Raw genomic sequence first — 18,036 nt, forward strand, 5'->3', positions numbered from 1 at the left:
AAATGAATCTCAATACAAAACTGCTGCACTGATTTTGCTCTGTATGTACAGAAGGAATCACTGAGGTATAAAGAATGGTACTGTAATGTGTCATTCATGAAGCATCGGAAACTCAGAAAATGCGCCTAGGAAACTCGGAGAAACGAGTTGTGTGCATTTACGTGCTATGAACAAACTGCGTCAACCATGAACGATAAAAGTAGCCTACAGTTAAACAAATGATAGTTTCGCAACACGAGGAAACCAGAGTTTCCCCATTTTTTATTACGAGTTGGAGGGCCATTCAAATAGATTTTCTTTGCATTCGGAAGCTCGTATTTCCGACATATCATGAACGCGGTTTCATCGTAATAACGACTCCTCTCCGGCTTGCCTTTATCAGACCACCGACGTCACCGTCGCGTCAAACACCGGTAGATGCGAATTGCAAACGTACAACCAGAATCTCAAACCCATCGGTCGCAGGTAGAGAAAAAAGAAACCCACTTCAACCTAGACGTGAGTCGGACAGCATTTTATACATTTGCGACATCAAACACCCATAACGTTTAACAGGCCATTGCTTTATGACTGAAATCTAGCCTACTTAGCTTTTTGACATCGCTCTATTCCCAGGTTCCTATTATGGCTTCCCGGTCTTGGTTTATCGCTGGTAGCGCTCTCCTCCTCTCTTTTCGGCTGGCATTCGGGTCGAAGGGACCACATCCATGCACAGAGGTGAGATCCACTGTCGGGATGCCGATGTATGTGTTGTCGGAGTTATTTTTAGTAGCTGTATTTTCCGTGGGCTAATATGGTGCATGCATGTTAGTGGAAAACACAAGAGTGTGTTATTTACCAGCTTATCCATTCAAATAGAGAGTCAGAAGAGGAGTCTGATTCAGGGGCACACAAGCTACTGTGAAGAACAACATGAGCGCTAAACAGTAATCATTCCATCGACCATTACTAATACGATTATGAATTGATGACGCTGCACTTCCGGTCAGATTCATATGTTTATATAAATATAAATCACACACATACACTGCTGAGAGAGAGGGAGATGCCCTCCTTGACAACTAATTACTCATCCTGTTTCTCCAAACACCTGTCAGTCATGCAATCAAGTAGTCCTGCAGGATTTCTGTGGAATTGTTGCTTAGGACATTTGCACTGCTTAGGGCTGTGTGTGTGTGTGTGTGTGTGTGTGTGTGTGTGTGTGGTGTGGTGTGTGTGTGTGTTGTGGTTGTGTGTGTGTGTGTTGTGTTGTGTCGGTTGGGTGGTTGTGTGTGTACACAGTGTTCTGGTTTGTGTTGTCTCAACACTCAGGGCAGACTTTGAGTCTTATCAGTTTCCTGCATGGAGCTGCCTTTCCTTCCCACCGTCTCTCTCGCCACTCATCACCTCTGAGCCATAGCACATGGCTGGCAACAACATAGCCTGGCTTATATTACATTCAGACGGACACAAACTCCAATTTACTGTCCAGTCACAGTGACTCACCAGGGCATTGTGGAATCTGCGCTCTGCACTTCCACAAGACTACTATTTCTACCACCAGAAAACAAGTATTTTGGCCCTACATTTATCCTGGGGTAACATTGTCTAAACATCAGACTGTTGCCATGGTTACTCCATGGATTATCAGTCTGACCAAAATCTTCCTAAAAAAAAAACAGTCTCTACAAGCCAGAATGTTGACTAAAATAATATTTACACTTACTTTACTGGTTATACATGGTGTTAGTTCTTTTGGTGATAGGAGGTGGAGATATCCATAGGAAAGTGTTGTTTACCTGACTTTGCAGAGCCGGTAGGTTCTGTCACTTGTATTTTCAGTCTCTTCACACATCACATGTGATGCACAATATGTCAACAATAGCCGAACGTAGTCGACTGAAGCATGTTTCCTCACAATCGGCTGTGGTTTAGGTTCGGCCATATTCCTCGGCCATAGTATTGGTCACATGCAAATTGCATCAGTATTGAAAATAAAAACAGACCAGCATACTCAAAGTAGGGCTAATAACACTTCCCTGTGGATATTTTGTCTCCAATTACCTCCTACATAAGGACAAAATCGGCAGACAACGGGTAAAGTACATTCAAATGAAGTTTATTCAACAGTCTGACTTGTAATGGGACTTTTCACAAAAAGTGAGCCTACATGTTAGAGACGAGAGAGGAGTCTTCCACTCTCAGATTCATAGAGTCTAGGGGCAACCATCCTCCTGGAGCCACTAAATATTCATGCATTTGCTCTCGCCTTGCCCTTTAGAACACATCTGATTCTGCTAATAAATGTCCTGATGAGCAAATGCTTAGATTTAAGGAGTGTTGGCGCAGGGCTGGAGCAAAAGCCTGCACACCCAGTAGCTCTCCAGAAGAAGGGTTGGCAGTCCCTGGTCTAGTGGAATGTCTTTAGAATGACACCATGTGACAGAACCTGATATGTCAGTTCAGATTTGTCCTGGAACAGACATCTCCTATCAGGTAACACATGACAGGCATGCAGAATATAGACTTCTGTTGGGGTCATGGTATAGAGGAATAGATAATTAAACTTTATGCCCTGATTTATTGATTGGCATGAATCTCAATGATACAAAGCTATCAGTCATTTCTGAGGGAAAGCGAGGGGGAAGGGTAACGTTTAAGACAGATGGTAGTAAATAAGGCAATACATTATTTGAAATCAATATCATGTGAAACCAGGTCTGCATGTGGCATTCATTCATTTGCATCAAAACAGTACGCTGTTGGATACAAATAGCTTCAGTTTTGAGGACGAAACAATGGTGTTACTGTAAAGCAGTACAACTTCATATATATGCCATGTCCATGATGCCCACAACATGACCCCTTCAGCACTTTGTTCAGACACGTGTGTGTTCTTCTAAAAGGTCAACATTCCTTAAACATGGCAAAAAGCATGTTGTATTTCACTCAATGGTTTGGCAATCATTGGTTTGGCAAATTCAAGGGACATTATGGTCAGAATAGTGATTAAACGAGTCATGCTCACTCTACGATTTCCCTTACCATGATGGCGAACCACATACTCCACAGCATGTTTGTGTGTGAGAGATAACACTTCAACAATGTTCTCACAGTGAAAATTGCAAACCTTGAACTCAAAAACCTTAAATCTCAGAACCTTTTGCAAGACTGAACCATCAAATTCCTACGCGTGGACATACAGTTGTCAGTGGTTAGGGACAACTTCTACTTTCATTATACTGACATAGGATCAGTTTTTGATCCACTTACCCACTGTGTGCTGTGCCTTGGTTTCCTGTATCCATAGTGATGGAATGGGGTGGTGAAGAGAGAACTCAGGGCCCTTGGTGGTCTTGGTGTTTACTGACCTCTCTCTGTCCCCATGTCTGTCTTTTATCTGTCTCTCACTGTTTCTCACATACTGTTCAAAGACACACACAGACACACTCAACCCCTCTCTCTTTCTCTCCATCACTGTGTATCCATGCTATCTCTTGTGTTGCAGACAGACTACTACTATGAATATACAGAGTGTGACAGTACAGGGTCGCGATGGCGAGTAGCAATCCCTCAGAGCCATGGATCCTGCATCGGACTGCCCGAGCCTGTGCGAGGGACAGAGTGCAGTAAGTACTGTGTGTGTGTGTCAGAGATTTTTCTCACACCCTCTTATCAGCTGGTTGGAATTTCCTCCAGTATTCCACAACGACCTGATTGGCTCTTTGTCTCTGCTCCAGTCATAGCACAGGGCAGAGCTGGCTTCATGCTGGAACAATAGGCCAATAACCTCAGAGCTTTATATATACACACACACACAGGTCTCACTATGTTTACTTGTGAATTCTCACAGGGGGGGTCTTGCGCCTGACTTTGCTTCCATAAATATCTCTAACTGATGCATGTCTGTGGAAAAGGTTTTATTGACAGACACTCCCCTACATATGTATTTGGAGAGTGAAGCTAAAACTTTTAATTTGGCTCTATACTCCAGCATCAAATGTTTTATGAGGCGACAGTACAAAATGTCACCTTTTTATTTGTTCATACATATCTGTTTCCACGTTTAGAAATGTAAGCACTTTATGCATCTAGTCCCCACATTCGAAGGACAAATTCACTTATGGTGTATTATATTTAGTCAGAAGTTCAGTATTCCTAGCATGCAATGACTACATCAAGCTTGTGACTCTACAAACTTGTTGGATGCATTTTCAGTTTGTTTTGGTTATGTTTCCAATTATGTTGTACCCAATAGAAATTCATGTTAAATAATGTATTGTGTTTTTTTTGGAGTCACTTTTATTGTAAATAAGAATAGAATATTGTATATTTCAGATTTTTTWAAATTTAATTAATGAGTATTCTACCATTATTACAGATAATCATGATTGAATCGTGAATAATGATGAGTGAGAAAGTTACAGATTCATAAATATCATAACCCCAAGAGAATCCTCCCCTGTTAATGGTAATGGTGCGAGGTTAGCATGTGGGGGCATGATCTTTGTGCATCTTTGTTTTGTTCTCTGGAAAAAGCTCACCTCTGTCTGCTTTTCTCTTTTTCTATTTAATTCCTGATTGGCCATTTTTCTACCCAGTCCGTCTGGTTGAGCCAGTGAGACAGACACCTGGGGAAAAGCTTCCAGACAATTCTGTTTCATTGTTTGATGTGACAGAAGTCACCTTACTAAAATCACAATTCAGACATGGTTCTGCGTATGACTGCTAAGGGACAATGCAGTTCAATTTGTCGCAGTCCTGGCTACCTAACAAACAGTCGTCACTAATTACCACAGCCACAAACTCATAAAAACAATTTATCTTCTTAAAATGTGATTTTAAACCGCACTGCTAACATTATGACTAACCTTAAGTTAAGACAAAAAGCTAGTTTTTCTTATCATTAATATTTACAATATAGCCAATTTTGACTTTGTGGCTGTGCTATCTAGTGKTAACCCTACCAGACCTTACTTCTGCCCCCCACCCACTCAGCAAGATTCTCTACTCTCCTCCATGTTCTCACTTCTCCTCAATGTGATGGCTTATTGCAGTGATGTATAACGGCGTGTTCATAGACGTCAAACAATCTGTTTTTATTTAACCTTTTATTTAACAAGGCAAGTCAATTAAGAACAAATTCTTATTTACAATGGTGGCCTACCCTGGCCAAACCCTAACCCGGACGATGCTGGGCCAATTGTGCACCGCCCTATGGGACTCCCAATCACGGCCGGTTGTGATACAGCCTCAAATCGAATCATGGTCTGTACTGACGCCTCTAGCACTGCGGTGCAGTGCCTTAGACTGGTGCGCCACTCGGGAGCCAAGTATTGTTTCTGAGAGCTTGTGCTTTGTACTTTCAGAGCAATCATTTCTCCATCCGGGCCGTTACGCTTTTTCGACATGGCATCTTGTAGTCTGTTTCTAGACATGCCATTAGGGCAACATTGAAGCCGGCATCCTCTACAATTGACAATGGCTGCACAGCAACCGCAATCATTTCTGTAATCAGCCTGTGATTTTCTCAGTCCGTCCCTTATTGCACTGCTGCCAGCAAGGGGTTGGGTCTCATAGTGCTCCCCTTTTCCGCATTGCATCTGTACTGCCACTGTAGCTCAATTCCACCTTTGCATTTTGTCTTCTCCTACTTATGTTATAACATTGTTGCGTTAGGTATTTTTTTGTCTTTAGGATAATTATCGCGACCTGTCAGTGGTAGTTTTGTTAAAAATATTACTTAAAGTTTTTAGGTTAGGGATTTTTCTTTTTAAAGTAACCAATCCCAATTTCGTTTAAATGTCACAACCCTACTTTGTACAACCTCGCCCACGCACGCACCCCCACCCACACAGCCCTTTTCACCAGGATGTGGGGATTAGTAGGTTTGTTCCCGTGGTTACGGGGAAGCCATCCGAGGGCTGTTGTACATCTCTGAGCTGTATCCAGCCCAATTATGGACCCAGTTACTTCCCCTCTCCTTGGTGTAAACAGAAGGTCTACCATTTTTCTTTTACCAATATAATGTTATCTCCTGTTTTGCACCATCCCTGACCTCTAACAAGCTCTGATACATCCCCTCTCTCACTCTCTGACACACTTCCAAATAGTGGTATACAGTGACGATTTTAACATGTACATTTTGGAGGGGCAAACAATTTTTTTTTAGATGCATGCCAGCAAATCCAGTACACAACACAAGACTAAACAATACATGAATTGCACTATAACTTTGACAAACGGTGCCCACAAACTGTTAGGGCCTACATAAAGCTGTCGCAACAGCAGCAGTTTCTTTTCAGCACCATGGAGTGAGTCCTTAGCCAGGTGTAGCAGTGGTATCAGCGGAGCCTTGTCTGGCAGCAAAACAGTTCATTCAGACTCATTTACTGCTTTAACAAAAAACATAGCGGATATGGCTGACTTGCTTAAACAAATGTGGTTTCTACTGACAATTGAGATGTAAAAACTATGGCATAAGGGAATGAAGAGCGGATAAGAAGCCATCCATAAGACATTTGTAACACACTAGGCGTAGTGGGTGCGGAGTCAAGTGCAGGAGGCAGAAAGTTCAGAATAGCGCTTTATTACGTACAGAGAAAAGTAGTACTCTCCACGAAACTGGGCGTAATCAAACAAATGCCCAAAACAGGTAACTAAACAACACACACCACCACACGTCAACACAGTGGGAAAAATAATCAAGCCTGCACAAAGAGCAGGCGGGCCTACCGGCTTAAATAGCCCAACTCGAAATCTAAACAAGAAACAGGTGAAACAAATCAGACAAAACCAACGGAAAAGGGATCGATGACAGCTAGTAGGCCGGTGACGACAACCGCCGAGCGCCACCCGAACAGGAAAAGGAGGCGTGACAACATTAATGAGCGAGCTAAGAATGACGTAGTCAATAGCTATTTGTTCAGCAGTTTGGAAATGTATAGCAACAGAATTCAGAACATGGGCCGTTCTTACAGTAATCTCTCCTGTACAGTCGTGGCCAAAACCTTTGAGAATGACACAAATATTAATTTCCACAAAGTTTGCTGCTTCAGTGTCTTTAGATATTTTTGTCAGATGTTACTATGGAATAGTGAAGTATAATTACAAGCATTTCATACGTGTCAAAGGCTTTTATTGACAATTACATGAAGTTGATGCAAAGAGTCAATATTTGCAGTGTTGACCCTTCTTTTTCAAGACCTCTGCAATCCGCCCTGGCATGCTGTCAATTAACTTCTGGGCCACAACCTGACTGATGGCAGCCCATTCTTGCATAATCAATGCTTGGAGTTTGTCAGAATTTGTGGGGTTTTGATTGACCATAAGTTCTCAATGGGATTAAGGTCTTGGGAGTTTCCTGGCCATGGACCCAAAATATGGATGTTTTGTTCGCCGAGCCACTTGGTTATCACTTTTGCCTTATGGCAAGTTGCTCCATCATGCTGGAAAAGGCATTGATCGTCACCAACTTCTCCCAACCACCCAGGAACAGTTTGATCTCGGAGGATGTGTTGGTACAATTCTTTATTCATGACTGTGTTCTTAGGCATAACTGTGAGTGAGCCCACTCCCTTGGCTGAGAAGCAACCCCACACATGAATGGTCTCAGGATGCTTTACTGTTGGCATGACACAGGACTGATGGTAGCGCTCACCTTGTCTTCTCAGGACAAGCTTTTTTCCAGATGCCCCAAACAATCGGATAGGGGATTCATCAGTGAAAATGACTTTACCCCAGTCCTCAGCAGTCCAATCCCTGTACCTTTTGCAGAATATCAGTCTGYCCCTGATGTTTTTCCTGGAGAGAAGTGGCTTCTTTGCTGCCCTTCTTGACCCCAGGCCATCCTCCAAAAGTCTTCGCATCACTGTGCGTGCAGATGCACTCACACCTGCCTGCTGCCATTCCTGAGCAAGCTCTGTACTGATGGTGCACCGATACCGCAGCTGAATCAACTTTAGGAGACGGTCCTGGCGCTTGCTGGACTTTTTTGGGCGCCCTGAAGCCTTCTTCACAACAATTGAACCGCTCTCCTTGAAGTTCTTGATGATCCGATAAATGGTTGATTTAGGTGCAATCTTACTGGCAGCGATATCCTGGCAGCCTGTGAAGCCCTTTTTGTGCAAAGCAATGATGACGGCACATGTTTCCTTGCAGGTAACCATGGTTGACAGAGGAATAACAATGATTCCAAGCACCACCCTCCTTTTGAAGCTTCCAGTCTGTTATTCGAACTCAATCAGCATGACAGAGTGATCTCCAGCCTTGTCCTCGTCAACACTCACACCTGAGTTAACGAGAGAATCACTGACATGATGTCAGCTGGTCCTTTTGTGGCAGGGCTGAAATGCAGTGGAAATGTTTTTTGGGGGATTCAGTTCATTTGCATGGCAAAGAGGAGTTTTGCAATTAATTGCAATTCATCTGATCACTTTTCATAACATTATGCAAATTGCTATCACACAAACTGAGGCAGCAGACTTTGTGAAAATTGATATTAGTGTGTCGTTCTCAACTTTTGGCCACGACTGTACATCAAGTCAGAACCGTAGGATAGATAAAGGGGGCATATAAGCAGACAATGAAAGGTCTTACAAAGGTCGATGATTACATTTCTCTAAAACAGGCTATAGGCTACATGTGTACCACCAAGTCGGAACAGTAGGCTAAGTTATGAGGGGGAAAGGGATCAAATTATTAGGGTGAGGCACATGGGCTACTAACAGCTTACTACACAACATACACTTAGTATTACTTTTGTAGCCACAGTATACATACAGTGCCTTGCAAAAGTATTCATCCCCCTTTGCGATTTATCTATTTTGCTGCATTGCAATCTGTCATTTAAATTGGTTTTTATTTGGATTTCATGTAATGGACATACACAAAATAGTCCAAATTGGCAAAGTGAAATGAAAAAAAAAAACTTGTTTAAAAAAGAAAAGAAAAAAAGGAAAAGTGGTGCATGCATATTTATTTACCCTCTTTGCTATGACGCCCCTAAATAAGATCTGGTGAAAACAATTACCTTCAGAACTCACATAATTAGATTGCACACAGGTGGACTTTATTTAACTAAGTGTCACATGATCTGTCACATGATCTCAGTATATATACACCTGTTCTGAAAGGCCCCAGAGTCTGCAACACCACTAAAGCAAGCGGCACCATGAAGACCAAGGAGCTCTCCAAACAGGTCAGGGACAAAGTTGTGGAGAAGTACAGATCAGGGTTGAGTTATAAAAAAAGATCAGAAACTTTGAACATCCCACGGAGCACCATTAAATCCATTATTAAAAAATGGAAAGAATATGGCACCACAACAAACCTGCCAAGAGAGTGAAGCTTCCAGTCTGTTATTCCACCAAAACTCACGGACCAGGCAAGGAGAGCATTAATCAGAGAGGCAACAAGGAGACCAAAGATAACCCTGAAGGAGCTGCAAAGCTCCACAGCGAGATTGGAGTATCTGTACATAGGGCGACTTTAATCTGTACATTCCACAGAGATGGGCTTTACAGAAGTGGCCAGAAAAAAGCCATTGCTTAAAAAAATAAGCAAACACGTTTGGTGTTCGCCAAAAGGCATTTGGGAGACTCCCCAAACATATTGAAGAAGGTACTCTGGTCAGATGAGATTAAAATGTACCTTTTTGGACATCAAGGAAAACGCTATGTCTGGCGCAAACCCAGCACCTCTCATCACCCCGAGAACAACATCCCCATAGTGAAGCATGGTGGTGGCAGCATCATGCTGTGTGGGTGTTTTTAATCGGCAGGGACTGGGAAACTGGTCAGAATTGAAGGAATGATGGATGGCGCTAAATACAGGGAAATTCTTGAGGGAATCATGTTTGTCTTCCAGAGATTTGAGACTGGGACGGAGGTTCACCTTCCAGCAGGACAATGACCCTAAGCATACTGCTAAAGCAACACTCGAGTGGTTTAAGGGGAAACATTTAAATGTCTTGGAATGGCCTAGTCAAAACCCAGACCTCAATCCAATAGAGAATCTGTGGTATGACTTAAAGATTGCTGTACACCAACGGAACCCATCCAACTTGAAGGAGCTGGAGCAATTTTGCTTTAAAGAATGGGCAAAAATCCAAGTGGCTAGATGTGCCAAGCTAATAGAGACATACCCCAAGCTGTAATTGCTGCTAAAGGTGGCTCTACAAAGTATTGACTTTGGGGGGTGAATGGTTATGCACGCTCAAGTTTTCTTATTCTTTTTTGTCTTATTTCTTGTTTGTTTCACAAAAAATATTTCGCATCTTCAAAGTGATAGGCATGTTGTGTAAATCAAATGATTACAAACCCCCCAAAAATCTATTTCAATTCCAGGTTGTAAGGCGCCACCTTCCACCACCGCGCCACCGTCCTGTTCAAGCTTTCAAGAAAACTGGGAACAAAAACATTTTAAATAAAGTTTGAATCATGACGTCAGCATTCTTTTAGGTTGGAGTTCTAGAAAAAGGCCTCAGTTCCCGACTCTCCAAACCATCTCAATTGGGTTGAGGTCGGGTGATTTGTGGAGGCCAGGTCATCTGATGCAGCACTCCATCGCTCTCCTTCTGTTTTGCTCTCACAGACTAGAACATGTTCCGGGATTCTTCCGATGGAATTGAGGAGTACACCACATCAGTCACTGGCTTTATCAATAAGTGCACCGAGGACATCGTCCCCACAGTGACTGTACGTGCATACCCCAACCAGAAGCCATTGATTATAGGCAACATTCGCACTGAGCTAAAAGTTAGAGCTGCCGCTTTTAAGGTGCGGGACTCTAACCCGGAAGCTTACAAGAAATCCTGCTATGCCCTGCAACGAACCATCAAACAGGCAAAGTGTCAATACAGGGCTAAGATTGAATCATACTACACCGGCTCCGACGCTCATCTTATGTGGCAGGGCAAACTTTTACAGACTACAAAGGGAAGCCGTGAGTTGCCCAGTGACACGAGCCTACCAGACGAGCTAAATCACTTCTATGCTCGCTTCGAGGCAAGCAACACTGAGGCATGCATGATAGCATCAGCTGTTCCGGACGACTGTGTGATCGCGCTCTCCGTAGCCGACGTGAATAAGAACTTTTTAAACAGGTCAACATACACAAGGCTGTGGGGCCAGACGGATTACCAGGACGTGTGCTCCGGGCATGTGCTGACCAACTGGCAGGTGTCTTCACTGACATTTTCAACATGTCCCAGATTGAGTCTGTAATACCATCATGTTTCAATCAGACCACCATAGTCCATGTGCCCAAGAACACAAAGGTCACCTGTCTAAATGACTACATGACTACAGACCCGTAGCACTCACATCTGTAACCATGAAGTGCTTTGAAAGGTTGGTAATGGCTCACATCAACACCATTATCCCAGAAACACTAGACCCACTCCAATTTGCATACCGCCCAAACAGATCCACAGATGATGCAATTTCTATTGCACTCCACGCTGCCCTTTCACACCTGGACAAAAGGAACACTTATGTGAGAATGCTATTCATTGACTACAGCTCAGCGTTCAACACCATAGTACCCTCAAAGCTCATCACTAAGCTAAGGATCCTGGGACTAAACACCTCCCTCTCAACTGGATCCTAGACTTCCTGACGGGCCGCCCCCAGGTGGTGAGGGTAGGTAGCAACACATCTGCCACGCTGATCCTCAACACTGGAGCTCCACAGGGGTGCGTGCTCAGTTCCCTCTGGTTCTCCCTGTTCACCCACGACTGCATGGCCAGGCACGACTCCAACACCATCATTAAGGTTACAGACGACACAACAGTGGTAGGCCTGATCACCGACGAGACAGCCTGTAGGGAGGAGGTCAGAGACCTGGCCGGGTGGTGCCAGAATTACAACCAGCCCTCAACGTAGCCAAGACTAAGGAGATAATTGTGGACTACAGGAAACGGAGGACCGAGCACGCCCCCATTCTCATCGACGGGGCTGTAGTGGAGCCGGTTGAGCGCTTCAARTTCATCGGTGTCCACATCAACAACAAACTAGAATGGTCCAAACACACCAAGACAGTCGTGAAGAGGGCACGACAAAGCCTATTCCCCCTCAGGAAACTAAAAAGATTTGGCATGGGTCCTGAGTTCCTCATAAGGTTCTACAGCTGCAACATCGAGAGCATCCTGACTGGTTGCATCACTGCCTGGTATGGCAATTGCTCGGCCTCTGACTGCAATGCACTACAGAGGGTAGTGCGTACGGCCCAGTACATCACTGGGGCTAAGCTGCCTGCCATCCAGGACCTCTACACCAGGCGGTGTCAGAGGAAGGCCCTAAAAATTGTCAACGACCCCAGCCACCCCAGTCATAGAYTGTTCTCTCTACTACCGCATGGCAAGCGGTACCGGAGTGCCAAGTCTAGGACAAAAAGTCTTCTCAACAGTTTTTACCCCCAAGCCATAAGACTCCTGAATAGGTCATCAAACGGCTACCCAGACTATTTGCACTGTGTGCCCCCCCCCCCCAACCCCTCTTTTTATGCTGCTGCTACTTTCTATTTATCATATATGCATAGTCACTTTAACTATACATTCATGTACATACTACCTCAATTGGGCTGACCAACCAGTGCTCCCGTACATTGGCTAACCGGGCTATCTGCATTGTGTCCCGCCCACCACCCGCCAACCCCTCTTTTACGTTACTGCTACTCTCTGTTCATCATATATGCATAGTCACTTTAACCATATCTACCTGTACATACTCCCTTAATCAGCCTGACTAACCGGTGTCTGTATGTAGCCTTGCTACTTTTATAGCCTCGCTACTGTATATAGCCTGTCTTTTCACTGTTGTTTTATTWCTTTAYTTACCTWTTGTTCACCTAACACCTTTTTTGCACTATTGGTTAGAGCCTGTAAGTAAGCATTTCACTGTAAGGTCTACACCTGTTGTATTCGGCGCACGTGACAAATACACTTTGATTTGATTCTTGTTCAAATAGCCCGTACACAGCCTGTAGGTATGTTGGGTTATTGTCCTGTTGACAAACAAATGATAGTCCCTCTAAGTGCAAACCAGATGGGATGGTGTATTGCTGCGGAATGCTGTGGTAGCCATGCTGGTTAGGTGTGACTTGAATTCTAAATAAATCACTGACGGTGTCAACGGCAAAGTACCATCACTCCACCTCCTCCATGCTTCATGTGGGAACCACACATGCGGAGATCATCCATTCACCTACTCTGCGTCTCACAAAGACCGGGCGGTTGGAACCAAAAATCTCAAATTTGGACTCGTCATACCAAAGGACAGGTTTCCACCAATCGAATGTCCATTGCTCGTGTTTCTTGGCCAAAGCAAGTCTCCTCTTCTTATTTATTTTTTATTTAACCTTTTATTTAACTAGGCAAGTCAGTTAAGAACAAATTCTTATTTACATTGACGGCCTACCCCTGCCAAATCCGGGCAATGCTGTGCCAATTGTGTGCCGCCCTATGGGACTCCCAATCACACCCGGATGTGATACAGCCTGGATACAAACCAGGGACTGTACTGACGCGTCTTGCACTGAGATGCAGTGCCTTATACCACCGTGCCACACGGGAGCCCGAGTGTCCTTTTGGTAGTGGTTTCTTTGCAGTAATTTGACCATGAAGGCCTGACTCACACTGTCTCCTCTGAACAGTTGAGATGTGTCTTACTTGAACTCTGTGAAGCATTTATTTGGGCTGCAATTTCTGAGGCTGGTAACTCTAATGAACTTATTAACTCTGGGTCTTCCTTTCCTGTGGCGGTCCTCGAGAGGCAGTTTCATCATAGAGCTTCATGGTTTTTGCGACTGCACTTGAATAAACGTTCAAAGTTCTTGACATTTTCCTCATTGACTGACCTTCATGTCTTAAAGTAATGATGGACTGTCATTTCTCTTTGCTTCTTTGACTACTTCATGAAGCTAGTTGAGAGAATGCCAAGAGTGTGTACAGCTGTCACCAAGAATCTCAAATTATGAATATATTACATTTTGATTTAACATTTTTTTTTGGGTTACTACATGATTCCATATGTTATTTCATAGTTTTGATGCCTTCACTATTATTCTACAATGTAGAAAATTGTCAAAATAAAGAAAAACCCTGGAATGAGTAGGTGTGTCCAAACTTTTGACTGGTACTGTATATATTTATATTTTAACTAAACAGGTCGGGCTTTGCCCCACGTGCCCTGAATGACAGGCCGCCGCTGGTGGTATACTTCTCTTATCTTTTCCATGAAATGTCCACTCTCTCTTTCCCGTCTCTCTCCCCCAGCATTTTCCTGTGAGGTGGGGGAGTTTCTGGAGATGTCTGCCCAGGAGTGTACTCAGTGTGCAGCAGGTACCTACTCTCTGGGCAGCGGTATTCGATTTGATGACTGGGAAACCATCCCCAGCGGGTTCAGCTCCCTAGCAACTTACCTCGACAATGGTCCCCATGGAGACGACAGCACTACCTGCAACAGGTGTGGGAAGGGGAGGGGTTTAGCTTATGATTTTTAAAACATGGTGTCGTTGCAGTTCTTGCATACATCTCATTAATCTCTGCTGTGTGTGTGTGTGTGTGTGTCCAGTTCGACGTGGTTTCCGCAGGGTAGTTACCTGGAGTCTAACAGAGATGAGTGTACTGTCTCTCTGATCTATGCTGTCCATCTGAAGAAACCGGGATCAGTCTCTTTTGACTACCAGTACCCAGACGGCAACCTCTTCTTCGAGTTCTTTGTGAGTCTTCTACTTCATTCTCTCATTCCTATGATATCTGCTAGTTAGTGAGAGTAAATTCTTCTCTGCAGTACCTTCCTGACCAAGTAGCGCTATAAATATGCTGAAGTGATATTCACTAATTTAAATATTGATTGATTGATGTTCTGGTTGCTTGGCAGATCCAGAATGACCAGTGTCAGGAGATGGACCAGACTGCTGATAAGAAGTGGCTCAAGCTTACCAGTCACGGGGAGTGGGCCACACACACTGTAAGAGCTGTGTTTGTTTGTAATTAAGTTAAAAGTCCTGTTCTTCAAGACCCAAATTGACTGCAAGCTTTCGTTTTAGCCCAGCACTAGCACACCTGATTTCACTAGTTAACTAATCACCAAGCCCTTGATTCATTGAATCAGGAGTGTCTCAGGTCTAAAGGGTTAGACAGCCTCTGAGGCTACAGCACCATCAAGTGTCAAGTATTGGGATGCTTTCAGGTCATATCTCTGTGTACATGGGCATTCTAAACCCAGATCTCTAATGGGTGTGTTCAAGGTGAATCTGAAGTCGGGCACTAACATCTTGTACTGGAGGACAGCAGGGATCCTGATTGGAGCTAAAGTAGTCAAACCTATTCTGCTGAAGAACGTCCACATAGAGGGTAGGACTACCGTGTTTGTGTATTTATTGTAGCTGTTCATGCCACTTCCCCTCTGTACTTAAGTGTTATTTTCTCTCTTTAGGAGTGGCGTATGCGTCAGAGTGTTTCCCGTGTAAACCAGGGACGTTCAGTCAAACCCCAGGCTCCTCCTCATGTCAGCCCTGTCCCAGAGACACCCACTCTGGCCACGGAGCCAGCTCCTGTACCCACTGCAACACCACCACACTCTATGCACGTAGGCTCACAGGAACATAAGCATGCAGACAAGTGTAGATGCAGACACCTATATACAACTTGTCTTATCAGACATGAGTTTGAGCAGCTTATTGGTTATACTGCAGTTCATTATCTTTTATCAAGTCAGAACCGGAGGATAGAATAAAGGGGCATATAAGCAGACAATGAAAGGTCTTACAAAGGTCGATGATTACATTTCTCTAAACAGGCTATAGGCTACATGGTGTACCACCAAGTCGGAACAGTAGGCTAAGTTATGAGGGGAAAGGGATCAAATTATTAGGGTGAGGCACATGGGCTACTAACAGCTTACTACACAACATACACTTAGTATTACTTTTGTAGCCACAGTATACATACAGTGCCTTGCAAAAGTATTCATCCCCCTTTGCGATTTATCTATTTTGCTGCATTGCAATCTGTCATTTAAATTGGTTTTTATTTGGATTTCATGTAAGGACATACACAAAATAGTCCCAATTGGCAAAGTGAATGAAAAAAAAAACTTGTTTAAAAAAGAAAAGAAAAAAGGAAAATGGTGCAGCATATTTATTTTACCCTCTTTGCTATGACGCCCTAAATAAGATCTGGTGAAAACAATTACCTTCAGAACTCACATAATAGATTGCACACAGGTGGACTTTATTAACTAAGTGTCACATGATCTGTCACATGATCTCAGTATATTACACCTGTTCTGAAAGGCCCCAAGAGTCTGCAACACACTAAAGCAAGCGGCACCATGAAGACCAAGGAGCTCTCCAAACAGGTCAGGGACAAAGTTGTGGAGAAGTACAGATCAGGGTTAGTTATAAAAAAAGATCAGAAACTTTGAACATCCCACGGAGCACCATTAAATCCATTATTAAAAAATGGAAAGAATATGGCACCACAACAAACCTTCCAAGAGAGTGAAGCTTCCAGTCTGTTATTCCACCAAAACTCGGACAGGCAAGGAGAGCATAATCAGAGAGGCAACAAGGAGACCAAAGATAACCCTGAAGGAGCTGCAAAGCTCCACAGCGAGATTGAGGATGCTGTACATAGGGCGACTTTAATCTGTACATTCCACAGAGATGGGCTTTACAGAAGTGGCCAGAAAAAAGCCATTGCTTAAAAAATAAGCAAACACGTTTGGTGTTCGCCAAAAGGCATTTGGAGACTCCCCAAACATATTGAAGAAGGTACTCTGGTCAGATGAGATTAAAATGTACCTTTTTGGACATCAAGGAAAACGCTATGGCTGGCGCAAACCCAGCACCTCTCATCACCCCGAGAACAACATCCCCATAGTGAAGCATGGTGGTGGCAGCATCATGCTGTGTGGTGTTTTTCATCGGCAGGGACTGGGAAACTGGTCAGAATTGAAGGAATGATGGATGGCGCTAAATACAGGGAAATTCTTGAGGGAATCATGTTTGTCTTCAGAGATTTGAGACTGGACGGAGGTTCACCTTTCCAGCAGGACAATGACCCAAGCATACTGCTAAAGCACACTCGAGTGGTTAAGGGGAAACATTTAAATGTCTGGAATGGCCTAGTCAAAACCCAGACCTCAATCCAATAGAGAATCTGTGGTATGACTTAAAGATTGCTGTTACACCAACGGACCCACCAACTTGAAGGAGCTGAGCAATTTTGCTTTAAAGAATGGCAAAATCCAAGTGCTAGATGTGCCAAGCTAATAGAGACAACCCAAGCTGTAATTGCTGCTAAAGGTGGCTCTACAAAGTATGACTTTGGGGGGTGAAGGTTATGCACGCTCAAGTTTTCTTTCTTTTTTGTTATTTCTTGTTTGTTTCACAAAAAATATTTCGCATCTTCAAAGTGATAGGCATGTTGTGTAAATCAAATGATACAAACCCCCCAAAATCTATTTCAATTCCAGGTTGTAAGGCGCCACCTTCCACCACCGCGCCACCGTCCTGTTCAAGCTTTCAAGAAAACTGGAACAAAAACATTTTAAATAAAGTTTGATCATGACGTCAGCATTCTTTTAGGTTGGAGTTCTAGAAAAAGGCCTCAGTTCCGACTCTCAAACCATCTCAATTGGGTTGAGGTCGGGTGATTTGTGGAGGCCAGGTCATCTGATGCAGCACTCCATCGCTCTCCTTCTGTTTTGTCTCACAGACTAGAAATGTTCCGGGATTCTTCCGATGGAATTGGGAGTACACCACATCAGTCACTGGCTTTATCAATAAGTGCACCGAGGACATCGTCCCCACAGTGACTTTACGTGCATACCCAACCAGAAGCCATTGATTATAGGCAACATTCGCACTGAGCTAAAAGTTAGAGCTGCCGCTTTTAAGGTGCGGGACTCTAACCCGGAAGCTTACAGAGATCCTGCTATGCCCTGCAACGAACCATCAAAAAGGCAAAGTGTCAATACAGGGCTAAGATTGAATCATACTACACCGCTCCGACGCTCATCTTATGTGGCAGGGCAAACTTTTACAGAC

At 43.8% G+C, this 18,036-nt stretch overlaps 1 protein-coding gene across 1 annotated transcript in view; it reads left to right on the forward strand.

Annotated features, from left to right (window-relative positions):
* Positions 1–333: 333 nt before the first annotated feature.
* The window catches only part of elapor2a (endosome-lysosome associated apoptosis and autophagy regulator family member 2a), a 31,101-nt gene continuing 13,398 nt past the window's right edge, over positions 334–18,036 (forward strand). The window contains exons 1-8 of the mRNA XM_070435022.1: positions 334–498; positions 616–717; positions 3,488–3,608; positions 14,255–14,444; positions 14,553–14,700; positions 14,862–14,951; positions 15,232–15,337; positions 15,420–15,589. Coding sequence (XP_070291123.1) covers positions 418–498; positions 616–717; positions 3,488–3,608; positions 14,255–14,444; positions 14,553–14,700; positions 14,862–14,951; positions 15,232–15,337; positions 15,420–15,589 — 1,008 coding nt within the window. The 5' untranslated portion in view covers positions 334–417. The remainder of the gene's footprint in view (positions 499–615; positions 718–3,487; positions 3,609–14,254; positions 14,445–14,552; positions 14,701–14,861; positions 14,952–15,231; positions 15,338–15,419; positions 15,590–18,036) is intronic.

This window comes from Salvelinus sp. IW2-2015, linkage group LG26 (genome assembly GCF_002910315.2).
Source record: "Salvelinus sp. IW2-2015 linkage group LG26, ASM291031v2, whole genome shotgun sequence".
Taxonomy (NCBI): Eukaryota; Metazoa; Chordata; class Actinopteri; order Salmoniformes; family Salmonidae; genus Salvelinus; species Salvelinus sp. IW2-2015.